This window comes from Nelusetta ayraudi, unplaced genomic scaffold (genome assembly GCF_046127955.1).
Source record: "Nelusetta ayraudi isolate G7.1 ecotype Tasmania unplaced genomic scaffold, CSIRO-AGI_Nayr_v1 ptg000057l, whole genome shotgun sequence".
Taxonomy (NCBI): domain Eukaryota; kingdom Metazoa; phylum Chordata; class Actinopteri; order Tetraodontiformes; family Monacanthidae; genus Nelusetta; species Nelusetta ayraudi.
The window spans coordinates 1187652-1215520 of record NW_027466107.1 but is presented as its reverse complement, the minus strand read 5'-3'; the positions used below and the strand labels follow the sequence as shown (position 1 = coordinate 1215520).

Sequence of the window (27869 nt, the reverse complement as noted above, 5' to 3'; positions counted from 1 at the left end):
TCTCTCTCTCTCTCTCTCTCTCTCTCTCTCTCTCTCTCTCTCTCTCTCTCTCTCTCTCTCTCTCTCTCTCTCTCTCTCCTCCTATCCTGTTGTCAGTGTGGTGGACGGTTTGTGGGCCACGAGCGGGAACTCGGATCGGGGTCGCAGGTAAGAAGAGCACGCGCTTCATCTCCCTCCCCCGCTTCCCTCTGTTCTATCGCGCCGCACGAGCGCAGCCGCCAAAGTTTGCAGCCCTTGGCGGCTCGCGCCTCCAGCTGACGCGGATGCGCGGTTCCAGGTGCTCGGTCGGTTCGTTCGTTTGGTTCGTGCCGCGCGGGTTCCACCTGGAGTGGACGGAGCGCGTGCAGGCAGCTCGTGAAAGTTTCGGCTTCCCCCGTGGACACCACGCGGGACGCGTGGGAGCTCGTGCGTAATTGCGCGTTTGTTTTTGTTGCCGCTTTGAAAAAACAACCAAAAGCAGACTTTGAGGCAGTTTAGTCAGTGAGGACTGTTGCGAACGTGACATCGTGAGAAAATATAACGTGATGTGCAAAGGACTTTGACCCCGGTGACCTCTTGTGTTTGTGCTGCGTACAACAATTGTACTTTTTTTTTTTTTTTTCTTGCTTAAAGTCCGTATCTAAATGTTAACTTAATGACCGTCTTTGGTGATGGATCGTGAAACCTGTCACAAGTCCTGGTGCGTCTGCTCTGCACAATAATCCTCCATCATATCTCTAATTTTGTGCAGCTGCTGCATATGAAATAACCCCCCCCCACACACACACACACACACACACACTTTGCCCTGCGCAGTGTTACTATTCAAAAGGATGAGGTCTTCTTATTACATTGACCTCATCTGGCACAACTTCATATCCGTGTTTATAGTACTATTGCTTTGATAGATATGTTAATTTCTTCATATGAGGCCCCGTCATCGCCTCATAATATCACCTTTGATTGAGATTAAAGGGGGGGGGGGGGGACCTCAACAGCTGGATTCACACTAACTAACGCGAAGCCGTGTGTGTCTTGCTTGATTAGATCCAGCAGTGTTTTTTTTTTTCATTAAGGGAGCTGCATGTGGAGGTCACTTTACACTTGCAGTCGTCCGAGGGAGGCGTAATAATGTGGAAACGGTGGTTCGTGACAGCGGTGTGACGCGTGAAAGTGTGACTTCACTAGAAGCCATTATTTGCTCGTCACCCCCATTTCGCTGCTGCGTCGCTGCTCAGTCGCCGCCCTGAGGTCTGATGGGTCAGTGGACGTTTTGCTCTGGGCAGCTTTATTCATTCATTCTGTTTATTCTGTTTTAGGTTTCCACCAGGATGTTATTTATTATTTCTCGCCCCGTGTGTTTTGCTCCATTGTGTGTCAGAGGACTTTGGCAGACTAAAGAGAGTCTCTTTCTCCAGCCTCGGCCTCAGCAGCCGTCCAAGCCGCCGCTGTAGTACAGTAATTACAGTCTGTGCAGGGTTGCGTGACTGTTTTTTTTTTTCTTTTTTCTGAAGTGCAAATTTTGCTCGGACAGCTCCGGCCGTGTTTGTGCGAAAGCCGCACTGCAGTTGGTCTTGGCCCGCTGACGTCTCCACGGCAAATTGGCTACAAACTAGACGATTGGAAACCTTCCACAGTTGTAATTTTGATTCCTGCCAGCAACTTTTTTGTGGGTTTTACAGTCACAACTCAGCAGTTCTGTTAAAGTCACCCTTCTTTTTTTTTTTTTTTTTAATGTTATGGGTTTGTCCGTTGAACAGGAAGTGCTGTTTTTCACCCGTTTGTTTATTTTGCAGTTCACATTGACCATTATTTTGAAAGAATCCATTTTACAGCTCAGATCACACAGATGTCTTTTGTAGTTGCAATATATGAGACGCCTTTGAAATGTCTGCTGAAGTGCCACTGACATTTGTAAAAAAAACAAATCAGCAACATCTCATCCAACACTTCCTTTATAGTTGTTGTTTCATAAATAAATCAACATATCAGCAAATGTCTGCATCCTGAGGTTCCCCGTGGGAACAAATCAAGGTTTGACTTTCAGTCTGATTCATCCGCCTCCAAAAGTCCAAACATTTAGTCATTCCTCAGATTTGTTTGGATTCGTCACACAAGTGCACACACCTGTGTGGTGCCTCACTCCACCTCGGCATTGGTGAAAACGGCCCCCTCGTGTCAACAGACAAGCTTGTCAAAGTTTGTCACCCGACCATTTGCAATTTCCTGCTGTTTACTCTCATCGCCCCCTGGTGTGCAAAGGCCTTTTAAACTCTGTCCTGATAATCTGCACTGTCAATATGGCGATCACAGTTTCCCCTGACTGACTTTGCGGAGCCAGAACCTTCTGGACCTCTGACTCCGCGGTGTTGTGTCGTCCTGCTGTCGGGTCGCTGCTGGTTTCTGCTCATCTGCTGCTCAAATGGCTCCTTCATATTTTTGCTGTGACCTTCCTCCGACCTGACACCTATCTTCTCGTCACCTGCTGAACACACACGCACACGCACACACACGCACACACACACACACACACACACACACAGCCGGAGCCCAGAAGGTCCCCGGACTCAGTTTCCACACCTCTGGCTGTTTGCTGACCTCTGCTCTTCTCTGCTGTTCTCACTTTCTGCTGCCCACATTCATTTGGATTGGGTGAAAACCTTGCTCACCAAGTCAATTTCCAGTTAATAGTCAAAACTCTCCTGGCTGCTGTCCTGATCCAAGCTGCAGGAGCAACAAGCTGTGCTGGACGGCTCTGCTGGCTGGCAGGTGCAGTGAAAAGGGGGAAATGTCGCCCGGCGCTCTGGTCTCAGTGGGCCGGCATCTCTGCCCTTCAAGCCCTCGGCCGGCCGGCCAGCGGCGGCGGCAATGGGGGCGGGGTCAGGGGGACTGACAGCTGCACCCCTCGTCCCCCACCGTGCCCCTCCCCCTCCCTGCCACCATGGCAGACTGGCATGTTTTGCCTGGAGGAGACGCACAGCCAGCGGGGGAGACTGTGAGTGACTGTTGCACCTCAGAGAGAGGCTGAGTGACCCCCAGGGTGGGAGGGGCTGAGGGGGGTTCGGCTTCAGCTTTCACCTTCTCTGCTCTCCCGTACGGCTTTCACACCTCGTCACTTCCTGCTCTCACCCAGCAGACAGGAGGTGATCTCGGGTGAGATAGTGTTGTAGTCAAGACTGCACCAACCGAGACCAAGACCTTATCCAGACCAGAGAGTATCGAGATCGAGATCAGACCAAGACTTTATATATCCAAGAAAAATAACAACAAAACAGAAAAAATAAATATTTTTTTAAATTCTAGTTCGCTGCTATATCGAACAGCAGCATCTTTTATTTATTTATTTATTTTATTTTTTTTAGCAAAGACCGGTCTTGAGACCAAGACCAATCTCGCGTACTACAACTCTAGGGTGAGGGGTTGAAAAGTGTTCCAGATGAATCAGGCGACGGCAGCCCATCATCCTTGAAATGTCCATCAGCTGCTACCACTTGTCCAGGAGCAGTTAAAGTAAGAAGTAACTGCTGCCTGCTGCACTTCAACGCATCGGACAAAAGGATGAGTAAGAAATACAGGAAGTGACTGCGAGTCTTGCTAAGGACGTTAGCATTGATGCTGCAGTGGTAGACGTATTATTTGAGCTAATCTGTATTTTTTTTTTTTTTTTTAATTAAAGGAACGATAGAGAATGGACACGATGGCTGTTTTTTCTTGTACATCAAAGGTGATTTGAGGAAGGATTCAGTTCAACATTGTGGCTGCTGGGCGACGAATGATCTGTAGCCGTCGCTGCCCGGGTAAAACATATGGCTGCTCTAATTTGAGTAGGAAGGTTGTTCACCAACAATGCTTCGCTGAGCTTCATCCCATTTCTCCTGGATTTTTTTTTTCCCTCCATGAAGTCATTATCTCTACTGGGAGGGCTCAGCGGCGCTGCGGCCGGAGCCATCGATCCCAACAGTGGCTCCACTGTCGGAGCTGGTTTAGCTCGGCCGCGTGACGTCGCTCTGAGCTCAGACACTGGCTCAGTGTGCGAGCCGAGGCCAGGTAGCGGCCCCGCCCTCACCTCCGCGCACTAAATGGGACGCCTGTCTGGGCTCCAGCTACTGCCGCGAGCAGGAAGGGCGGCGGCAGCCGGAATCGATTTGATCCGAACCAGGCAGCTGCGCGGTCTTGACTCATGAATATGCAGATGTTGTGCGCAGCCCTTCATGTGTGCACGGTCTTTTTTTTTTTTTCTTTCTTTTTTTTTTTAAACGCTGCGTGTTTACGCAAGTACGGCGCTCTGCTAATAACAACGGTCTCCTTCACGGCTGCCGCGGGTCTGGCAGCTACAGCATGAACGCAGCCTTTCAGCTTTCACCTTTTTGCGGCTAAACTGACTCATTTGAGCTTTTTCAACTCATCAATATTGACTCAGGCAGGAATGTAACTCAGGTTTGGGGCCGAGCGGCTTCTGATGTGCGTCCAGCGCTGGTCCTGGCTCCAGCGTAGAAGGTTTTCGAAGGCTGCTGAGACGATCGTTCAAAACATTCATGTTTCGTGGAGGATCGTGAACTCCTATTTGTTTGCTGAGTTTATTTCGATATGCGTTAACTTTTCTATTCGTTCTCTCAGATTTCATTTGTTTTTCCTTTGTTTAACCTGCAGAAGTGAGCCTCTGAGTCTCTCTCCAGGTCTTTAGAGCAAACAGCTCCTGCATCATTAACGATTCAGGTCGTGTGTGTGTGTGTGTGTGTGTGTGTGTGTGTGTGTGTGTGTGTGTGTGTGTGTGTGTGTGTGTGTGTGTGTGTGTGTACTGCACTTGACCCGAATCGCTTTGAAGTGAGTTTTGAAGACGAGGAAAAGATTTCTCCCCAGCAGGAAGTGACGTCTCCTCGGCTCCAAATCCTCCCGGTTTCTGCTCGTCTCTGTCGCTCGTCATCGGTGCCTGGAGACCCGGGGGCGTCTTGATCTGCACCCCCTGCACGGCTCCGCCAGACATCCGCTATCAGAGGCCCAGCAGGCGGCCACCCGAGGATCCCTTCGGCCCAGCAGAGCACTGAACCCCTCCCCCACCTCACTGCCGCCACCTCTTATCGATCAGGCTCAGAGGGACATCCAATCCATGCTGATCGCTGGTAAACATCTGGAGTCGGTGCCGGATGTCTTGTTTTGGATGTTGTGTTATTGAACAGAGAGGAAGAGGAGGAGTTGTGCAACGGTTGAATCAGAGCGGCTAACACCTGCTTCCGTCTGCCGTCTCCTCGCCGTGAACTCCGGCTTAGCGGCGGCTCCGGCCGTTGATTAAAAGCCAGATTATGTCGATCCTGACATATGTGAGCCGAGCGGATTGAGGAGGAAAGTGACGCCGGCTGCTCAGAGGCCACGCCCCTCCGATCGCCCACTCAGCTGAGGGCATCCGCAGTGTGCAAGGCCCACGTCTGTCCTCGACTCGTCAGCATCTCACATACTTCAGTTTCTATAAAGACTTTTGATGTGCGTTTGGGAGAAAGTCATATCTAAAAATTTATGGAAAGGGTAAAAATTCTGAAGGAAAAAAGTATCAGAATTCCTCCTTTTGTTGGATGGAAAACAGTTTGCAGATTAAACTAGAAAATGTTGCTCTTCGTTAGATCAGGATGACACTTTATCCTGGTTTCAGAGCATCGTTCCTATTGGCCGGTGGCCTGTAGGAACAAATATAAAACTTGGCTGATTGACCGAAGTTCCTGAAATCTTCTGCTGCATTTTTCCGGTGGCCACGTTGTTCGGTCCTGTGACGAAAGTTAACAGACGTCACTTGGTGGAAAAAAACAGATTGTCCTCTCCTCATCCTCTTCTATTTCCTACCTGTCTGGTGAGTCATTGCCTCCACGGCGGCTCTGCCGCGTCCTCAGATGACGGCCAGCGTTGAAAGAGACGATCGATTGTCCCGCCGATTCATCCTCAACCTGCCTCTTCGTCACTCCCTGGCTTCTGAACAACGACCACCACTAGCTCCAAACTTGCAGCTCCAAGTTTTGCTTTGTCTCCAGACTATAATTGAGCCATGAAGTTGTTGGTCCTGTTTGGTGCAGGCAGGGGGCATCTTCTCCTCTGCTCCTGGAAACACTGCAGCCAGTGTGTTTATTAGTTGCAGAAGATGAAGAGTGACAGAGTGGATTCGCTTGGGTTTGGTTGTGCAGCCGCAGGTTAGCGAGGAAACCAACAAAACCTTGGAAGCCTCCCCAAAACAACAACATTGTATTAGAAGATGAAGGCGTTCAAGAGGTCCACTGCTGTCTTGCACTGATATGTGTGTGTGTGGCAGCGCAGCTGGACGCAGTTTAACTCAGCCACTCTGGTGAAAAGGAGGCTTGGCCTCGCAATGATGATACATGCATGTGCGGTGAGCTCAGCCTTTTGATAGCAAAACACAGGAACAAGGATGCCTGTGTGCTGCTGAACGCAGCCTCAGAGCCTCGACACACTTTGGTTGTTGTCTTTTGCCGCCAGACGTTTGAAAATTACAGCGTGTTATTTGGACCTTTCCTATTTTTCCAGGGTTATTTTGGTGGCGGATGGGGCAGGCCGGGTCCCCCTGAGCTGCAGTCACGGCTAGTGACTCACACCAACTCCTCAGACACACAACCACGGCACGTTTCAGTACTTTAGGCGGAATCCTGTTGGTGCAGGATTTCATTTTATTTTTTTAACAGTCTTTAAATTGAGGAAAAGAAGCCTTGACGCGACCGTCAGAAGTATTGTGAATTCTAATCTTTGCAAAAAATACATCAGGTGCTTTTCTTTGTATTTCTGCAGTTGTCATTATTTGTTTTTGTGTTTTTTTGTGTTTTTGTAGGGTTTTTTTGTGTTGTTTTTTGTTTGTGTGTGTGTGTGTGTGTGTGTGTGTGTGCCATTGTTGAAGCAGAGGAGAAGAAGGTCTGAAGTGTTGCTGTTATTTGGGAGGTTTTTATCCTTTATTCATTAAATCCTTAAATGACAGTTCATTGAATATGATTTGTGCAGCTTGTGATCACTGTGGTAGAAAGCTGCCTTGCTGTTGCTGCTGCTGATTGAGTGACCATTTAAACAACTGAATGTTGTCTGTGTCTTTGTCCTCCGCACACCAAACTGTCCCAACGCTCCTAGTTTGCGAAATACTAATAAACTATGAAAGACTGTTTCCTCACGCCTAGTTTATTATTTTTTTTCTTGACTAGAAGGCAGCGAGTGCAAACAGGCAGCGGCTGTCCAGCAGGACAGCAGCAGAGGAGCCGTCAGGACACTGCAGCCTCTCACTGCAGGATCCTCCTATACTGTAAATGTTTCTGTGGCGCACAGAACACACACACTCACACACACACACACACACACACACACACACGCGGCGATCTCCTCCAGTCTCATGTTTTGCACCCCCCCCTCAAAAAAATAAAGAGGCTACATTGAAAGCTGCCTGTGAGCAGAGTGGGACTGTGTGGAGGTGTGGCAGAGGGACAGAGAGCAGCTGTGTTCCTCACACTGGAGCCTTCAGGGGGCCAGAAGTCCAGAAGGTCCAGCGGCTCGGCAGGAGGAACACACACATTGGAGGCTTTGTGTGGCTGCGGCACCTTCTCCTCTCTGCTGCTGCAGCCACTTCCTGCACAAAAGAAACACCTTTGAGTCCTCCGACGTCCAGGACCTCCGTCTGATCCCTGCCAGCCGCCGCCGCCGCCGCCGCTCCTCCTCCTCCCTCCGGCGGTCGGCGTTGACCGAGCTGGAGGCTGGAGGAGGCCCGAGGCCACGCCCACCCCCGGCACACCTCCAGAGGTGGCGCTGAAACACTCGTTGACAGCCACTGAAAGTGCCGCTAAAAGCCTTTTTCTCCTTCATTTGAATATTTTATTTTAAGTGGCTGCATTATGAGCCGTCAGCCACAGAAACAATTATTAAAAAAAAAAAGGCGCGGCGGTGACGGCGGCTCTGACCTTGGCCCACTTCTGGGAGCCGCTCTGGTTTGTGACTAATCGACTCTGCCCTCGTCCGTCTTTCTCCCACATCAGCCGCTCAAAATAGCGGCGCCGCGCTCCATTAGGCCGCGCTTTTTAATTGTTAACACGTCGCGCTCTGTCCTTGGCACACATTAACTACTTCATTTAAATGTCAATCCCAATTAGGGAGGACCGGCGAATGCTTTTGTTTTTTATTTTTTTATTTTTTGTCTTGCGCCGTGACCGCAGTCACTGTAATTGCTCGTTGAAAGGACTCGCAGTTCAAGTCTCAGGTGTCAACAGTGATTGACACATCGCTGCCTGCAACCTCCCTGCAACATGGCGCAATAGCCAAGAGACATGCTTGTAGTTTTTACTCGCCTGCTTGTTCTGTTCACCCGCCCACCTCTCCCAGCTCAACCCTGAAGTCGTGCAGCCTCCAACCTTTTTCTAATCCATCCCAAAGTTTACATGGACACTGCTATGCATTAGCGGTTAGCAGTTAGCCACAATAGCTGCATTTCCATTGCAGCTTTTCGTTTTGCGATTTGCAGGTGTTTCCATTGAGTGGTGTGAAGCGCACAAGCTGTAATTCTCGTAATTATGTTTGCTTTTGTTTGTTTATGTTTGTTTGCTGTCATGAATGGTTGTTATATTTTTCTCTTCGATTACTTGGAAAAAATATTCCATCTCCTCCTGAGATGGAATATGGAAATGCGCCATTTTATCATTTTATCACCAACATATCTGGTCCACTTTAATGTGATAGACAGAGGATTCCCCCAATCTTCTATTTATCAAGTGTTGTTTACTTCTCTTCCTCCTCCTCCTCTTCCCCCCTCTTCCACCTCCTCCTCCTCCCCCTCTTCTTCCTTTTCTTCCTCCTCCTCCTCCTCCTCTTCCAATCTCAGGGCTCCTAGCAAAGACGAATGTGTCCCATGAAACCAAACATTTCCTAAATACTCGTTAGTTCCCAACCTCCCTTGTGCAAGGTTTGAACATTTTCAAATCACTCCCCCATGAGCTGCGACACTTTATAGCACTAAAGTTCTGCCAGTCGGGCCGCAGTGCTGTGACAGAAATAGGAGGCGATGGTTGCGGCCGCTGCTGCACGGCTCAGCTGTCGGGAAGAAGTCGTGAGTCCTTCTCACGATGCTGTGACAAAGCAGAAAAACCCACACTGTTGACACTCCCTCGCTCACCCTCGGCCTCCCACCCACAGGCTCTCACCCTCCCACCCAGCAGCCTGCTCGGTCGTTTCTCCCCCTCTGGAGAACAGCCGCGGTTGCAGTTGCTCGTCACGCTGTGTGAGCCGTGGCGGCCCGGAGTCCCTGGCATGCAACAGTGGCCGTGCACGCTTTCCCCGCACCGCAGCGCCAGATGGATGGCGAGCGGGGTCGGGATCCCGTCCTGCAGCTGCTGATTCCAGTCCCACGGCGGCTATCGCCACATGGTGGAAGCTCTCTGATGGTGGGAGGTGGAGGTGGAGGTGGAGTTTGTTTGTTGCTCCTGGCGTCTCTGCGTGGGCCGAGCTGCTGCTAATGGCTGAGGCTTCGATGGCTGGCCGCCTAATGGACTCTGATAGGTGGAGGTGCTCGGCGTTGGCAGGTGTGCACGGGGTTGTCATGGGAATGAAGTGAGGGCCTCTCACTCAGCCTTCCTCCCTTCCTCCCCTCCTCTTCTTCCTCCTTCCAGAGTGGCGTCACCAACATTGCCAGAGAGCTCTGGAAAAAGAAAGTTGGCTAGAGAGGTCGTCTCAGCATCACCTCAGTTCTAATCAACACTTTGGCCCCCCCAAAAATGAGTCACCTGTGGAATTTGCCTCTTTGTTTTTTTGCTGATTTATTGCTACTGCGGCCAGCAGCTTGTTGGGACGCTACGCAGAACACAGCCACGCTCCTGCGTCACCCATTAGGAAAGGAAATGGGGCGAGGATGCAGATGCAAATATGTTACAACCCCCCCCCCCCCGACAGCCCGGCTTGGCTGCCCGGTGACTCGTCACCTCGAGATGGAAGGAAAGAAATAATAATAAAAAGAGAGAGTATAGTTGGGGTAAGAGAGAGGGTAGCAGAGGGAGGAAGAGGGGAGAAAACAAACTCCTGACAGGAATGTGGTGAAGTTGGAGTTTATTAGCACACAGGCAGCCTCCTCCGGCCCGAGAGAACCTTTTAAAAACTGCATTATTTCTCCTGTCCATCCTCCATCCTACTTCTCTCTCTCTCTCGCGCTCTCTTCCGCTCTCTAGCTCTCTTCCTCTCTCTCTCTCTCTCTCTCTTCCTCTCTCTCTCTCTCTCCCTCTCTCTCTCTCTCTCTTCCTCCCTCTTTTTTTATCTGGGTGATTGTGAAGTCAGTCTGCCTGCAGACATTTTTCATCAGTTTCAATGGTTTCTCCTCTCTGCCCCCTGTCTGGTCTGACTCTGGCTGTCCTGATTGTTCAGGTTAGATTATATCGCAAGTGCTCAGCATTGGAAACACTGTTTGCTAATCACGCTCTCGGACACGGTCTCAGTCTCAGACACAGTCCTGGCCAGAGCGGATTTTTCAAAGAAACCATCAGATTTTTAATGGTGTTTCTGCGATAACGCCAGTGGATGTGTTGCTCATATAAATCTCTTGGTGGGCTCTTCACCTGACCTGAAATGATTCCATAGGAATCAGGACACACTGAAGTGGGTTGTGCCTTTTTAGCATGTTAGCACACTAACGTCAGTCATTAGTTCATGAGCTGGAAACTCATGAGTGGTGTTTTAATGTCTCAGGGGACCACGAGCTGATTCTTGAAGTGAGTGAAGAGATCTGATGGGAGAAGGTGCTAAACCTGTGGGTGAAAGACACTAAGATGATAGTATTTACCACATGGTAGGACAGGATCTCCTACTGTACGTCGACGAGCTTTAAATTTGGATAAAATAAGAAGAATAAAACAGGGAGGAGGTGCCAACAAGAGCCACCTGTTGGACCCGGAGGTTGGATCACAGTCACTAAAGAGGAAGTGTGTCTGAAGGTTCTCAGTGGTCCAGGTCATCTCAGTGTAGGATGGTTAAGTTGAGGCAACTGGACTGTTTTTTTGCTATTCTGAAGACGTTTCGCCTCTCATCCGATTTCAAAATGTCTTCAAGATAGCAAAAAGTGGCCTCAACTTCACTCTTGTACACAATCAAAGAGGATGTTGAGTCATTCCTTATTTTCTTTTTACCGCAACACACCACCGGGCCACTGCCTCCAGTGTGAGCACCGAGCTTTGAAGGCGCCCGGGGTCGATTTGATTTGAAGGCTGAGCGATGGAATTCAAAAAGAGAGCGATGATTATCTCGGAGGCCGGCCGGCTTCTTCTGGTGATCGCACGATCGCGATCAGTCCGGGGGAGAAGCAAAGTGCCGTCTCTTTGCAGTCTCCATGGTGTGTGTGTGTGTGTGTGTGTGTGTGTGTGCGTATCTCTGTTCCAATGTCTCTCAGTCCAAATCTCTCTCAGTTTAGCGCTTCTAATATTAGTCGGCTCTAATTGCTGCGTTGAGTGCAAACCGAAAACCTAATTAGGCCGCTGATGTCTGGAGGAGAAGAACAGAGTGTTACTGACACGGCACCAGGGTCCCGGCACCCTCTGCACTCCCACCCCCACCCCCACCTCCAGCACTGTTTGGCTTGGTGTTTATTCCTGAAATATCGCAGCCACAATTTGTCGGATTAGCTGTCTGATCTATTTTTCAGACGCGGCCCCTCTGCAATTTGCATTTCATTAGTGGCAATAATCGTCAGAGGAAAACGGTCCACGGTGGGATAAAGGCAGGATTATAGTCCGGCCCTGTGTCAATTAGCCATACAGCCATATTCACAATAGTTTAAAGGTCCCATTGAGTAAAATGTAGCAGTCAATCCCCGGAAATGAGGAGAGTTCATCTTTCACCACACCGCTGAACTGCTGTCCGAAAACTAACAATTCTGAAAATCTGGATTTGACGACGATGATGATGATGATGATGATGATGTCATGTGATGTTTGATGACATCATTCCTCGCCAGGCATTGGCTTTGCCCTCTGAGAATGACCGCCTCGTTGTTGTCGGCTACCAGCAAGGCTTCAGTTTTTTACGGGAAACTTTTTTTTTTTTTTTTTTTCTTTTGCTGGCTGTAAACAAAGGGCTAAACACACTGGTTTTCTGGAGATCTACAGAGGTTTATACGGCAAGTGACTATCTGAGGCTGTTCCAGTGTAGTTGAAAACACACTTTTCCCAAATCTAGTTCTTTATAGCACGTCACAAGTGTCCACTTTTCCTACTTCCTGTCTCCACCCTCCCCCCCACCCAAAAAAAATAAAAAAAATATTAACAAACTGAGCCTCATCTTGCACATAAAACAAGTGAGCCCTTAAATTGCAACAGACCGGCCTGGCATGCATGGCTGCTCGCCGCAGCCCCTCTGCACTTCGCCCTCAGTGCAGAAACAAACACAAAGCAGCAGGACGGGAGCTGCAGCCCTCATGGAGAGTGACGTGTGTGTGTGTGTGTGTGTGTGTGTGTGTGTGTGTGTGTGTGTGTGTGTGTGTGTGTGTGTGTGTGTGTGTGTGTGTGTGTGTTTTGAGGTTGATTTAACACGATGCTGCTGTAATGAGCAGCGTTTCTGTTTGTGCCTCGCGTCTCCTCGTGTGTTTATGTGCCGTCTTTCATGATGTAATTAGCCCCTTTTTTTTCTCCCCCTCGTCGGGGAAAGTAGTTTTTCTTTGGCTTGATTAGGTTTGAAGCTGCTCAGTTTTTTGTTTTTTCTTTTTTTTTTCTTTTTTTTTCGTCCTTCCTAAGTTTGCTGATTGCTTTTGATGCTGTTGTGTGTGGAGGGATGATTGTGTTGCTGCAGATAGAGATGATTTAATCTCGCTGCTGCAGGCTCAGAGGATGTTGCTGCATTTGCAAAGCTTTTCGGGGTTTTTTTTGGTGTGGAATATTTTTCATGTTGTGCAGGAAGTGAGTGGGCCCATATGTTTTAGTCAGATTCCCTCAAAATCAGCTCGTGACTCAACAAAGGACTCGTGTTTGTGCTTTGAGCGGCTGAAGACTTTGTTTGTGACTTTATTTCAACAAAGACTTGAATTTATACGGAAGGCTGAAAAAGTCTTTGGTTTCGTTGCTTTTGGGGCTCAATTTTTTTTTTCTTCTCGCCAAAAAAAACGGAGCACTGAAGATCAGACCGGCTTTGTTTTTTGGCAACGTTAAGACTTCTGGAAAAGCCAGAGAGGTGAAGCGATGTCTTTTTTTTTTTCCTTTTACTTTTTGGCAGTGCCGCCTCCCGCGGGGCAGCTTGTCGACTCTGGGTGGGTTTTTTCTTTTTCTGAGAAAACTCTTTGATGGCAGCATGAGGGTTGATTTTTAAATTGAGCTTTTTTTTCTCAGGGATGAAGCAAATCTTCCAACTGAGCTTTTGTGGCAGTGATGTGTGAGGAGGTTGTATTTAAGCTCATTTGGCTTTAAAAAAAATAATAATAAAGGGCGTCCTAGTTCACCTGTTCTCTCAGCCAGGACCTGTCGCTTTATTCAATGTGAATGTGTCTTTTCAGTGTTTATTCAACCTCCCCACTGGAGCCCCAGAGGCCTGACAAGGTGCTTTCATGGTTTCAGTCTCTCCACACCTTCTATGCAACGCAAAGCCTCCTGAATTCTAGGCGATGTGTGACAGGCCAGGTGGCTGCCGGGTTGCAACACACCTTAAATCACTGCGGTAACGGGTCAAAACCCTCAGCTCAACGAGTCACTGTGGTGTTTTGGACACAAGGCTGCCTGTTGTGTTCCCGCCCCCCCTGTCAACTGCACCACCGGTGACCATTCAGCAGGCAGGTGACTAGTCGGGGCCCTGTGATGGATGACATCACTGTTATTGGTTCACCTGTTGGGGAAAAAACATCAGGTTTTGTTCTGCACCAGCAGAATATCCATAAACAGTGGAGCAGGTTGGTTTTTAAAAAACACTGCACTGTTTTTTTTTTTTTACCTCCAAAGAAAGATAAAAGATGTGATGTATTAGAATATATGAGTCTTTTTTTGAAAGAGGGGCTAGTTTTGTTTTGCACATGCAATGGGTAAAGTTCACTCTTTGATGGTAATATCATAATTCCACTCAGTCGTGGTGTCCTCCTCTGCTGCAGGCCTGGTCGGATCGTCCCTGCCTGGTTCCCATTGCTGTGAAACAAACATTTTCTCCTTGCAGCTGCTCTCCAGAACTCAGGTCATTCCGACGTTCACGCAGCTGTAGGGGATCGTTTGTCCGCCTGTCACAGGGAAACCCAAGTTCAACAGTAATGCAAAAAAACAAAAAAAAAACATCCAGATTTCAAATCTCCCTCTAACGTACGTTAAGGTCTAAATGCAAATGTGTGTCATCCCTGCTCGTCTGCCGCCGCTCCGGATTCCTTCCACACCTGAGAGCCAATTGCTTTTTTTTTTTTTGGTGCACATCTTGCGTTGCTTGACAGAACCGTCAGCGGCCTTAAGCTTCCGTCACAGAGATGAAAAGTAGGCGACGCCCTCGTGCGAGGCCCCGGCGGAGAATCCCAGGCCAATTTCCCAGAAACCCTCTTCCCATCATGAAGGAAAGATAATCGCCGACTTGAGAGTGCGTGTGTGTGTGTGTGTGTGTATGTTACCACTAAAAATAGAGACCATTCACAGAACAAAACCAGCAAAACAGCTTCACCCCCGAAAATACAGCCGGGCTCACGCCGGAATGTCGGCAGTTGTGCATTCTCAGACAGCAAGAACACAACGCCATCGCGGTCATGTGCGCCTCCTTTAATCCCTCGTGGGTGTGTGTGTGTGTGCGAGCGCGTGCGTGTGCGTGTGTGTGTGTGTGTGTGTGTGTGTGTGTGTGTGTGTGTGTGTGTGTGTGTGTGTGTGCGTGCGCGCGCGCCTGTCTCGCATGTGAGTGTAAACTAAAACCGGGGTAATCCAGCAGAAAAAAAAGGGTCTGTTGCGACGGAGCAGACACACACACACACACACACACACACGCAGACACGCAGACACGCAGACACACACACACAGCATCGGGGCGTGAAAGCAGGCAAACATCTTGCACGAAGGAACTTCTGCACGATGCATGAAGCGGCGCTAATTAGTGTCGGCCTGCGAGATGATTACGAAATCACTTCCTGTTTTCACGAGAGAGGACAGCACGGCACGCAGCTGAAGCTATATCGGCAGTGCCATACCAGGCCAGCTAGGGGGCGCCGTGTCAACTGCATGGGTGCAGTTCAAGGTTGAAAACCTCAGCGTCCGTGATCTTCCTGTTCTTTATTCACAACTGAAAACCCTGGCTGTGAGACTCACACACTGGTCTGTGTCTTAGTTTGCGTGTTTGTATGATGATGAGTCGCACTTTTTTTTTTTCTTCCCGCCCCCTCGCCATCCGCTGTGCTCGGACGGCCCCGTCAGTGCGGCAGGTGCCCTCCCCATTGACTGGTATGTTAATCAGGTGGGATTAGGCCTCAAGTGAGTACAAATGTGATGGAAAATGGTTTGAATTACACGCTAAGCTCCCGCTGTTTGGTAATCCGCCGCCCTTCACTCGCGCCAGTCTGTGCGTGCGCGCACACGTGCACGTGTGTTGTCTTTCCCCTCCGTCCACGTGGCCGCCTCGCTCGTCAGCGTGAAGCCACATCGTTTAACCTCCTGCGCCACGCAAACCCACCGTCATCAGAGCTGTCGCTCCACGCAGCCACTTCATCTGCACACACCAGCTAACCAGGGACATTAGCTCCAGTGTGTGTGTGTGTGTGTGTGTGTGTGTGTGTGTGTGTGTGTGTGTACAATGGTTCATGGTGGTGTGCCCTGGGGTTTTTCTAGGCAATGTCTAATCAACATGCCCTCGGCCTCCCCTGAGCCCTGGATGAGGAGGGTCTAGCACGCAGAGCAATAGATCGCTATCACAAGGACACTTTACACTCGCGTCAGTCACCAATTAAAGGAGGCAAACCTAGGATATAGCATTTATCTCTATTAATAAGATAAAGACAATTCAGGCCTGAAATATGAGGGGGTAAAATGCAGCTTTGGCTTTAATACAGACAAAAACAGAAAAAAATACAATGGGCCAATCAAAATGTCAATTTTATACAATAGTGGTCCAATTATTTAAAATAAATTTTGTTGAAGAAATATATCATTCATTCATTCATTCATTCATTTTCCATACCCGCTTAGTCCCGAGCTCAGGGTCACGGGGGTCTGCTGGAGCCTATCCCAGCTGTCTTAGGGCGAAGGCAGGGGACACCCTGGACAAGTCGCCAGTTCAGAAATATATATAAAAAAAAATATATTCAAACAAATGACACAATAAAATAAAAAACACAGTACAGTGGGCAGTACACTGCCTAGCGGGTCGAGGCGACGCTGCGGCGACGCCACCGATGGCGGAGGGAGTGGGGGGGGGGGGGGGGGGGGGGGGGGGGGAATAAAATCCTGCTGAGCAAACGGCAGGAAAACCGACCGGGATGAGTCAGCGACTTCTCGGAGTGCAGCGATATTGTGATGATAAGTTTGTGAACGAGTGCCGCTGCAGCGGTGTGTGAAGGAGATGAGAAACAACAAAAAAACTCCCAGTCAGAGAAACAAAGAGGAAAAAGTATAACAGAGGGGTGAGGAAGAAGAGGAGGATGAAGGAGGAAAGCAAATCAATTTTGACTCGAAAGCCGGCGAGACGTTTGAGCGCACTTTGTCGATAAATAATTTTTGCACCCACATTTCGCCGCCGTTGTGGACTTTGAGGAAGCGGCTCGATACGTTCGGCGATAACAAAGCAATTACAAAGTAACTCAAAGTTTCTCCAACTTCCTGGGTGAGTTTGTTAAAGACCCACTGCCTTGTGTTGTGCAAAATGTTCTTGGCACAGCGTGTGGCGAAACGTACATGTCTGGAAGCCATCCCTTTGTGATGTCACCTAGGGTGATGACACACCTCCCAGGTTAGTGACAGGCAGGATGGCGGAGGATGAAAAATGAAAATCTGTCAATGGGAATCTGATCAGAAAAATTCTCGCTGTTTTTTTTTTTATTTTCCTCTCGGAATAATTCCCACCAGCTCCTCATGGTGGCACTGTTGAGCCGGCAGTTTTTTGGAAATGCGGCCTCGCCAGATTGGCTGCCGGCAGCAGCGTCTCAGTTTCTGGCTGACGGAGGAGCTCGCTTACAACGAGGCCGCGGTCGAAACTTGTCTGTTTGATTGGGTCCCGGGAGCGTGCAGAGGACGCAGCTACCGCCGCCGCTACCGCCGCCGCCGCTACCGCCCGGCTGCATTTCTGACGTGCGCGTCTGAAGAGGCCGCAGTCTGATGTCAAATTTCATTTTCTTGATGTCTGCTCGGCTCTCCAAACACTCCGCCCACACGGGCCGACGGATAAGCGGGCCGTCTCTCCAGGCGGAAAAACTTGTGGGATGGATGAGATTTTCTTTTTTGTGTTAAATTGCTTTGTTTGTTTCTTGAATTTGTTTCTTCTTTTTTTTTTTTTCTTTTCGCTTTTTGCTAAAAGTCTAAGCAGCGTAATTGGCTTCCATCCATCATCACTGCTGGTGAACGAAAATTCCCATCTGGAACCTCAGCAGTCTGGTTGCCTGCGCGGGGGTTAGCATTGTTAGCGAGGTTAGCGAGGTTAGCTTTTAAGAAGCTGCTTCACAGCTCCCTCTCTCTCTCTCCCTCTCCTTCCCTCTCCGTACATGGTGCTCAGACGACCCTCAACATCAGGTCACCTGACCTGCCGCCTTCTTCCTCCATCAGCTTCCACAGCCTAAAGAAATACGCAGCTCGCTGCTTTTTACCACCGAAACACGCAAAAACATGCGGTAGCGGCGGGGGAATTCGCCCGGTGCTGAATAATTGAAGCGGCGATGAAACAATTTTCCTGCCAGAGTCCTTCTCAGCGGTTACGGCTGTTGTGGAGGCAGCGGCGCTGTGTTTTGTTAATAATAGACGCCGCGTTGTGAGTAGAGGGCCGTGATTGATTCACCTTGCCGTCTGCGCGCTCGCGGCTATTATAATATATCACACTCAAATCATGCAACTTTTCTCTTTTTTTGCAGTTCGCTCTCGCGCGCAGAGTCACGATCAGCTCTGAAAGTAGGTAATTAGCCCAGTTTGGCGGTGCTAATTGGTTTCTCGGGGTCTAATACGTGCTGATTATAATGCTAATAAAATGTGAGTGGGAGGCGACGTTTTTTTTTGCCGTACAGAAGAAAAAAAATCCAATCTGCCTCTTGGGTGAGATGTCAAAGGTTCAAAGGTCGGGCTAGTTTGTCTGCTGTTTGTTTGGCCGCTCTTGCTGCAGGAGGCGTGTCGGGTGTGTTTGCAATGTGTTGCTGGAATTGCGGCACAAGGGCAATGTGTTGGTGCGCTGGATGAGGTGCAGGTTCGTTGCCGGCACACAGGGGGCGCTGTGAGCTGATTCACAACCTTGAAAATGTTCTCTTTCTCTGCTGCTCTCTTTCTCTCTCTCTATATATATATATATATGTGTATATGTTTATTTGTATATATTTATGCATGTATATATGTATATACATAAATATGTGTATATATATATATATACATATAAAAATCAGTGCTTCCCTGTGTCAGAAGCAGCACTTCCTCATCAGAGACTCGGAGTTCGGGAGCGTGCACGCTCCCGTGCACGGTGCCCAACCCGGATCCTTCCCGCTGCTCAGCTCCACTCAGCTGCCGCCGGGTCTCTGCAGGGGACCCAGTGAATGTCGGCTCTGATTGCTGCCACTTTGAGGCCTCGTTAGGAGTTCGGGCCAAAAGCAGCTCGGGTTTTGTTTTGTTTTTTTTGTTTTTACGCCGCACACACAAGAAATATGCTCCCAAAATGTTCAGATTACCGTGTTGTTCTTGCAGAAGTTGCCCATGCTGGGCCTTTAAATCATTACCTGAACGGAAGTTCACTTATGTTATGTTAACTAAAATTTGCCTGGCAAATCATCTCTTTATGATGTCACAAAGGGCACTGATTTGTCTTCGCCTATCTCACACGCCCTTTTTTTTTTTTGTATGTGCAACAAGAAATTCTCATTTTGACAGGAGGCTGTAAACAAAGGGCTAAGCATGCTATTTTCGTGAGATCTTTTCTGGAGACGTTTTTTTGGTTTCTTTGTTGATTCCAGAATGATAAAAAAAAAAAAAACTCTTCACAGGAGAGAAACAGATCTGATTTCTCTCCTCTGTCGATTCCGATTCTTCCGCGACTCTGCAGCTCCGGCGTCCTCGCGCTTGAACTCCTGCTAATCACTTATCGACCGGCGAGTCGGCACCGGGCAATCCGGGACCAGATTAAATTAGATTAGCGGATTATGTGAAACCAGAGGAGGTAAATCCTCCTGATCAAAGAGGCGGCGGCGAGGAGTCCCCGCTGCGTCCGACGGCGTTCCTGCCGCCTGCGTGGCGGACGGGATGCATTGTCCTATAGGCTGCGCCCGGCGGACGGCGCTAATGCATTTCGTAGGTCCGAACGAAATGAGTCCCGACGGGGGCCGCGTGCGTCACCGTCTTTATATAGCCCCGTTCCCGCCTTCACCCCATTTTCTCCCTCTGCTGGTCGCGCGGTGAGGCGATGACGCCGCCGCCGCCGCCGCCGCTTGGTTTCCAGCTTCAGGAACTTCCAGTCGGTGCCGCCGTTGCATCCCGAGCTTTATACCATTTCTATAAAAACGCTCCATTGGGTGGACACGGGACACCGCCGCAGTGGTTCCATTATTTTTACGCGCCACAGAAGTGGCTTTTATGGAGAGGGAAGAAAAATAAAAAGAGGCGGTGAAATGGGAAAATAGTGGCAACTGCGAGTAAAGAGGACACTTGCGCTAAAGGAGATACTCAGAGCAACGAATAAAGACTTTAAGAGCACCTCTGTGGTCTTATGCCTGCTTATCAGGGCGAACGATGTGTAAATATACAAGTTTCGTGATGGAGTAAAGGAAAAAAAAAAAAACCTTTAGCTCCAAGAAGTGTTGCCGCTTCAGAGGGAGATTCAAGAACTCAAAACTGATGCAAGATATCAAAACCTCACCATCCAGCAGTTCAACACGATGATCCAGGAGCAAAGATTTTACCCAGTGAAATTTGGGCCAGTGCTTTAGGCAATTTGAAGGAACTGCTGGCTCCACTATTGCAGAGGGAGAGAACAAACTACCGATAACCCATTGATCGGGAACAGCGGCTGGCCAGGAAAGTTTTGATGTGGCGTCATCTACATGCCAACATCACTTGGATTGGTCAGAGGTGCAGCCGTCCGCCTCTTTGCCTCTGCAAAGTTCGACGCAAGAGGGGGAAAAAAAATAACAGCTGCTTTTTCGCATCTCGCAAGAGGTTTTTCGCTAATTATCCCTCTCATCACCTCCTCACTCTGTCGGCGTGCATATTGTAGCACGTGCATTAGCGTACGCTGCCCTGTGTACGTGCGGCCGCCGAGTTGTGTGCAGATTTTCCCTCCTCTGCTCGCTGCTGGCGGCTGATGGACGCGGAGGCAGCTCGGCTCGCACGCCACCGTCCGCACCACACTCCATCCCGGGACGACGCGCTCGGCTGCTCGGCCGGACACTCGTGCAGCTGAGCCGCAGCTCGCCAGGCTGCTGAAGCAGCGTTTTGGCAGCAGCAGCGGCAGCAGCAGCAGCAGCAGCAGTGTTGCACTCTTCATCTCCCTGTAGTGGGAACAGCTCAGACTGTTGGCTCCTCTCCAGGGACTGGAGGCTGCAAACTGAAGTTAAGTGTGTGTGTGTGCGTGTGTGCGTGTGTGTAAACATGCAAGTCGTGTCTAGTCTATAAATCACAGCTCTTGCTGTTTGAGAGGATCTTTTTTTTTCCTCCTGAAGTTTTTTTTGGCGCCGACTGCTCTTTTTTTTTTTTTGCTCCCTGCTTGTTGCATTGATAACTCGCCAGCCCTTCTCACTAAATGACATTTGCTTTCATCCAAGCGAGAGATTTGTCGACGTGTATAACCATATGCGTGAAAAAAAAATATATATATATATATATATATTTATATATATATGAGGCGGACCGTCTAATGAATTTCCTCCTCTGGAACTAATGTCATCAGCGGCAGGTAGCGGAGGGACTGATGCAATCAAGTCCTGCCGGTAATTGCGGCTCTCCGAAACCACGGCACTGATGAGCGCCAGCTCGTTAGCAACTTCACATAGTCGCGGCTTCGCTCCGTGAGTGTCGTGGGGTCGACGCGCCCGCTGGAAAGTGGAGACGATTCGAAAACTCGGATCTAACGACGATTCCCCGGGTGGTCGAGCAAAAAACAAAACAAAAAACAGCGCAGGTCTGTCAGGGATTCTGTTGGCGGGAGATTCACAGCAGGTTTTTCCAACAGAAGAATATATTAGTACAGGTGTGTGCAAACTACGGCCAGGGGGCCTCATGTGGCCCGTTAAGCTTTTTAGTCATTTCAATAAAGAGCAAAACACCGTTGGGCTTCAAAGACACTGATTTGGTTGTAACTTTTCATTTTCTATTGACATTAAAGCAACATGTTCTCCTCCTATGAGGTGGCTCACCAAAACACTCCCTCCATCTGCTGCTGCTCCGGCCCCTCTGTCAAATTTCAGAACCCATTGTGGCCCGTCAGTCAAACACGTTGCCCGCCCCTCATTCAGTATTTTAGATGTTGAGGCATAAAATAGTTGCGCGTCCGAGCAGTAGCAACCTCAACGTTGTGCAGAAACTCTTTCTTGACGCTTGCGATGGTCGTCGCTGTGTCAAGGTGAACGTTGTGCCGCACAATGAAAAAACAACTCGATTGGTGTCAAGGACAAACAGAAAAAAAACGCCACTTCTTTTCTGCTGAACTTCCCGCGAAACACTCCGCCTGCCGCTTGTAGCTCTTTTTCCAAGCGTCCACACGATGTGAATGAAAGCGAGTCGGAACCTTCTTGTGGGCTTTTTTCAGCTCGTTTACAGTCGGCAGCGAGAGCGGGAAAACCGAGCGGGAAAACCGAGCGACGACTCGACGTCCTCGATGCAATCCCTGGTCGCCGGGATTCCTCATGAGCTCCCCGCCTCTGCCATCCCCCTGCCAGCCCCTCCCCCACAGAGATGAAAAACAAGCACCGATTAGGAAATTAATTGGCAGATTATTTTTGGCCGCACTGGAACGCTGCCGAGACCTCGTGTGGCGGCGGCGGCGGCGTTGGCCGTCACAAAGAGCTCAGCGATGGTTCGCCTTGACGGGCAAATAAACACCTGCTAGACACTGTGCGTGTGTGTGTGTGTGTGTGTGTGTGTGTGTGTGTGTGTGTGTGTGTGTGTGGGATGGGGGTTCAGCGGGGTGGGGGGTGAACTTTGTGTGACATCCGCGGGAAAATGTTTTCCTGCTGGACGAGAGGGTCAGATTTCTCCCTTTCTCTCCCACCACTCTGTGTGTGTGTGTGTGTGTGTGTGTGTGTGTGTGTGTGTGTGTGTGTGTGTGTGTGTGTGTTAGTAGGTGTGTGCGCCCTCTCGACCTGCCTCTGCCTGGCTGACATTAACACTGCAGCAGCAAATCAAAAGGCTGCCGACACAAAACCAGGCGGGATTTTCGGTGATCTAGCATTCTGAAAAAAACTGTTGTTATGAATTATTTCTTCTTATTATTTTTTTTAATTATTATTTTCTCATTAAGTCCAAAACATCCATTGAATGCATTCCTAACTAAGGACAGGATATCAGTAGTTGCTAAGTGCAGTGGTGCTGCAGGGGCAGGTGTGTGTTTAATTGGCTCATTCAGAGCAAAGTTCAGCTTTGACTCTCGCACACACTTTTAATTACTGCAGAGTTTCTGCAAACAACCTCAGCCCCCCTTCTGCCGTGGTTTTAAAGTCTCGCTCCTGTTATCTCTTCTAATACCTTCTACCACACACACACACACACTCATGCGAAGCAGCCTCAGCGATAGGATCACAGTTATGTTGTGTAATAAATTTCCCCCTGGTGTAAACTATATATATTTTGCCAGGACACCGTGATGCACAAGCAAAGACCTACACACACACACACACACACACACACACACACACACACAAACACACACACACACACACACACACAGTGAACAAACAGCCTGCCTGTTTTCCAGGCAACTGCTGCAAACAAAGATTAGAGTAAACACATCAATTTAGGTGCCACTGCTTCTTATTTCGCCGGGGGGCGGAGCCTGTGACAGGGACCGTGCACTCCCAGCCGTGCACTCTGAGCCGTGCACTCTGAGCCACACTCCGAGGCTCCGGACCGCCCCCTGTCCAACCTGCGTGTAATTGCACTCATTAGGAAGCAGCACTCTGGACTTTGCACAGTCGTCCCCGATGCAGCTCTCTCTGATACACACACACACACACAAACACACACACACAGACGCATTCACGCACACATGCACAAACACAAAGAAAGCCGCAGCAGCTCCTGCGCTGGCAGCGGTGACAACAGAAGCCGTGATGACAGTAATGATCCTTTGATCAAGGAAATTATACCTTAATTACTGGCAGAAGTCCTCGTCTTCTTCTCCTCTTTTCTTCTCTTTTCGCTTTGAGCGGCGCCGCTTCTCTGTCAGAGAAAATTTAAATGGGTGTCAGGAGAATCCTCGGCTGCAGTCGGACTGCTGACATCCGTCACTGTCAGCATCGGTCTGAGCTGATGTTGATTTATACACACACGTGTGTGTGTGTGTGTGTGTGTGTGTGTGTGTGTGTGTGGATATCTGACTTCTTTGTCTGCATACAGTTGTGGAGTCTGCACTCGTTTACCCCCCCGAGGTTCTGTGTTGCTGACTGAAGCGGAGTTTGTCTTGTTGTCCCCCACTGAAGTCAGTGTGTGTACACTCCGGCCACTAGAGGGCGAGACTGGTCGAGCAGAAAGGCCTCTGCTATTGAGACGCTTCACACTCCCAGCGAGTCAAAACACAACCTTTTGTGACTCCGATGGTGAAGCCGCTGAATGAATTGGCCCCGCCCCTGTTCTGCTGGTGGAACCTGCATCGCGGTGGCAGGTCAGAGGTCAGTCGGCGCGTCGAAACATCTGCAGTCAGATAAGCTGCCAAACTCAACAGGAGAAAGCTTGAAATACTTCCTGCCGGCTTAGCGTCAACATTTTTAATCTCTGGTTTGTGCGTTGGCAGTTTCATGTTCTTAAGCGCATCTTCATGACAAGGTCATTCAACCTCAGATAATCACATAGTCACATGGCCAGAGGACGCCCACGGCCCACACTGGCTGCACTACAGCAGCCCCACAGAGAAGAAGTGAGGAACCCAGGGGTGAAAACGCTGGACAAAGTGAAGCTGGCTGCTTCTGGCTCGACTCCCTCTCGAAGGTGGGGGGCGTTCCATTCCGTTGCTGCATCAGTAAATGGTAAAAAAAAATTAGAAATGGGACTGGATCTCGCTGAGCGCTGAAGGGAAAAATGTGTGGGTTTGTTTTATGGGCCAAGCAAAGAAAAAGGAAAAAGTCAGTTTGTCTTTTTGTGACTCTTGTTTTAAACCTCAACAACAACAACAACAACAGAGAGCCACTCTGTGATTGGACGGCCGTGCATGTGACTGGTTGCTGTGTTGTGGATGACCTGCCTGTGTCGGTCGTCCTCCGTCCTCATCGCATCTGATTGAAGAGCAGCGAAACACGCCGCCTTTATTTTTACTGCTCCGACTCCTGGCTGCACCCCCCCCAACCCTAACCCACTGTGGAGGTTGGATGGGCAGCGTGGTGGTGGAAGGGTGGGGGGGGGGGGGGGGGGGCAGCAGACATGATGTGGTCAGAGCTGCGGCTAAGTGCCGTAGTATTTCAGGATCAGCGGGCGGCAAGCAGCGGATCATAAATAGAGTTTTTACTGCCGCGCTGCTCTGCCAGCGAGCCGCGGCCTTTCGCCGAGATCACGGCAGTGATTGATGGCTCCCATGTGCTGGGGGCGGGGGGGGCAGGTTGTGTGTGTGTGTGTGTGTGTGTGTGTGTGTGTGTGTGTGTGTGTGTGTGTGTGTGTGTGTGTGTTGTTGTTGTCGTCGTCGAGGCCGGTTTAGTCGTTAAACCCTCTCAGACAGTCGTGACTCGACAATCAACTGTAAAAAAAAATATTGTTAGTCATAAAACCTCAATGTCATCTTTACGGGGGGGGATTATCACTTCCAATAACCAGCAAATGCTCTTAGTGGGGAGGTTTTAGCATCCGGAGCGTCACAGCAAGCTACAGGTGTCACCAGTGTGGTTGCAGTTACGACTACAAGAACGACAACAATGACAATAAGAAGAACGATGTTAAGAGTAATGACAGCAATAATAAAAAGTAATCATAAAACAACATCACCGAAAAAAAATATATATATTTTTTGTAACCCTGCTGATTAACCAATCAGCTCGCTCCACATGTTGATGTTCAATTTAGAAGCAAACTTGAATTTAAAAAAGATACCGGTCATTATTTTCTGTTTTCTTTTTTCTTTTTTCTTTTTCTTTGACTTTGAAACTTTTGGTCTTGTCTTGGTCACGAACCCCAAATGTCTCGGCCTGGCGTCGCTCTCGATACTCTCTAGTTATGATATTGTCTTGGTGTCTTGACTACAACACTCGCTGCTGCTAACCTTTGGGACTGTTTCCCTGCTGACTGGCCGAGGCCAGAGTTTGGTCCAATGTTGCGCCGCATCCAACCGGCTTTAGCTGCGAAACGCGTCGCCTGGCACAGAGGGAGGCGGAGCTCAGCTGCTAACGAGATTTAGCCAGCTAGCCGCTAACTCTCGATGTCGTTTGTGGAGCCCAGAGCGTTGGAGCGGTTCTATCCAAGGCCATGTTCATTTGGCCCGGTTCTCGTTCCGCCAAGGTGTTCCCGGGGTGGGCGGCCGAGGGGGGCGGGGCCAGAGATTCCTTTCACCGGCTGCCAAAGAGGCAGCGTCGCTCGGAGACTCTGAGAAAACATCAGACGGAGCCTCCTGAGTGCTTTGAGTTTGGCGACGTGAATAGCAGCTTTTCAACTGCTGCTGCTGCCGCTTGGCCTCAATGTGTTGTTCGAGCTGTGTGTGTGTGTGTGTGTGTGTGTGTGTGTGTGTGTGTGTGTGTGTGTGTGTGTGTGTGCGCTGCAGTTTGAATGTTTACATAAATAACTGGAGGTGGAGGCAAAAAACGCCAGCAGCAGAAATGCTCAGCTGGGTCTATTTGAAGGACTCTCTCCCTCCGCCAGTGACGTCTCAATCGTCTGCTGCCACTGCTGCTGCTGCCGCTGCTGCCGCTGCCGCTCCTGCTGTGGATCCACCTTTCATTTATTTATAGAGACGGCGGCAAACAGCTTCCTCTCACCGCCCAGGTTTCCTCTGGGAGGGTGGGCGGGAGTAAAATAACATAGCTTCTTACTTGTTTGTCTCATTTTATTTTAATGCGCTGCTGCCTCGGGTCACTCGGGGTCACAGCTGAACACTGCGGGAGCAGCAGCAGCAGCAGCAGCAGCAGCAGCAGCAGCAGCAGCAGCACTCGTGTATTTACAGCGTTTACCGCACATTTAATTTGAAACCTCAAATCTCCGAGGCGCGAAACTCCAGATGTTCTTTTCACTGTTGGGACTCCGGTAATCCCGCCGCAACTGAGTGGTCGGGTCGGCAGTGTCAACCCAAGGAGCCTTCAGTGATCCTCAGAGAGCCGCACTGCAGCTCTCTGTCTCCACCAAGTGGTGCGTCACTGCATCCCGGCACCACCGCTGCAACCGCAAACTCCGCAAAAAGTGTTGCAGCGTGATCGTCTGGGAAGCTGTGTCTGTGTGTGTGTGTGTGTGTGTGTGTGTGTGTGTGTGTGTGTGTGTGTGTGTGTGTGTGTGTGTGTGTGTGTGTGTGCGCGCATTTTAATGGTACCATATGCTTGTTTTTTTCTGATTTCAGATTCATTCTTGCGCCATCAATTATGCAAAAAAAAAAAAAAAAAATCCCCCAAATAATCTCTACACTGTACAGCATGTTTAGCCCTCTGTTTACAACCTTCCTGAAAAAAAAAAAAGCTGGGTTTTAGCTTTGTTGGACCTTTCGACCTTGGCGGAAAGGAGTGGGCGGAGCCAACACCTGGGGTGTGGGGTTATCAGTGCCCTGTGTGACCTCAAGAAAGAGACAGTGTCTAGAGTTCTGGCGTGCTTTCGCGCAGGCCTTCTGTAAAGTAGGGCAGGCGGAAGAAGTCAAAGACGGATTTTCATGTTTCTCAGCTGTTTCCTGATGTGTATTTGCACGACATGGGAGCTTGAAGTGCAGCGGGGCACTTGTGCGTGCGAGCTAAACGATGACAAACAGCAGACTGACTGTGCACCGCAGGGCTTCTGAAAGTGTGTGTGTGTGTGTGTGTGTGTGTGTGTGTGCGCGTGCGCTGCGACACCTGAGCCCGTCGTCCCCGCGGCTCACCGCCTCCCTCGTCTTTCTCCTCCGCAGGTATGAAACGTCCGTTCAGCTCGTCAGCGCTTTCCAGCAGCGAGGCGGACGGGAGGCCGCTGTCCGCCGCTCCCGTGGACGAGGAGCCGCGGCGCTGCGACGGCCTGCTGCTACTGCGGCGGGAGGGGCTGGGGGAGGGGGAGGAGCCGTCGCCGGGCGGCGCCCTGCCCTCGCCGCCCCACAGGCCCAAGCGCGAGAGGAAGCAGCGGAGCTACACGCTGTGCGAGGTCTGCAACATCCAGCTCAACTCGGCGGTGCAGGCGCAGATCCACTACAACGGCAAGTCGCACCAGAAGCGGCTGAAGCAGCTCAGCAACGGGAAGGCGGCGGTGGCGGCGGCGAGCAACACAGGTAGGCCCGACCCCGCCCCCCCATCGGGTCACACGGGGTCACGAGACCCAAGAACGCTGGTGGAGCTGCTGGTTCTGCAATATGAAAGACTGTCAGTGCTGCTGCTGCTGCTGCTGCTGCTGCGGCGGCGGCGGCGGCGGAGGCTCGTCGTCAATCCAGGTTAAACAAATTGGATTCTGTTTGCTAAAATGTGTTCAGACAGCGCCTCGGGCTAA

The 27869-nt window shown here is 49.9% G+C and overlaps 1 protein-coding gene across 1 annotated transcript; it reads left to right on the top strand.

The window, feature by feature from the left end:
- Window positions 1-101: 101 nt before the first annotated feature.
- LOC142896703 (zinc finger matrin-type protein 3-like) lies at window positions 102-27869 on the top strand. The gene is made up of 3 exons (XM_076038560.1): window positions 102-147; window positions 27304-27654; window positions 27853-27869. The coding sequence occupies exons 2-3, from the start codon at window positions 27306-27308 to the stop codon at window positions 27867-27869; spliced, it is 366 nt and encodes a 121-aa protein (XP_075894675.1). The 5' UTR covers window positions 102-147; window positions 27304-27305.

What these genes read in the sequence shown, in the direction of transcription:
- LOC142896703 (XM_076038560.1), top strand. Translation starts at nt 27,306, where the DNA reads ATGAAACGTCCGTTCAGCTCGTCAGCGCTTTCCAGCAGCGAGGCGGAC.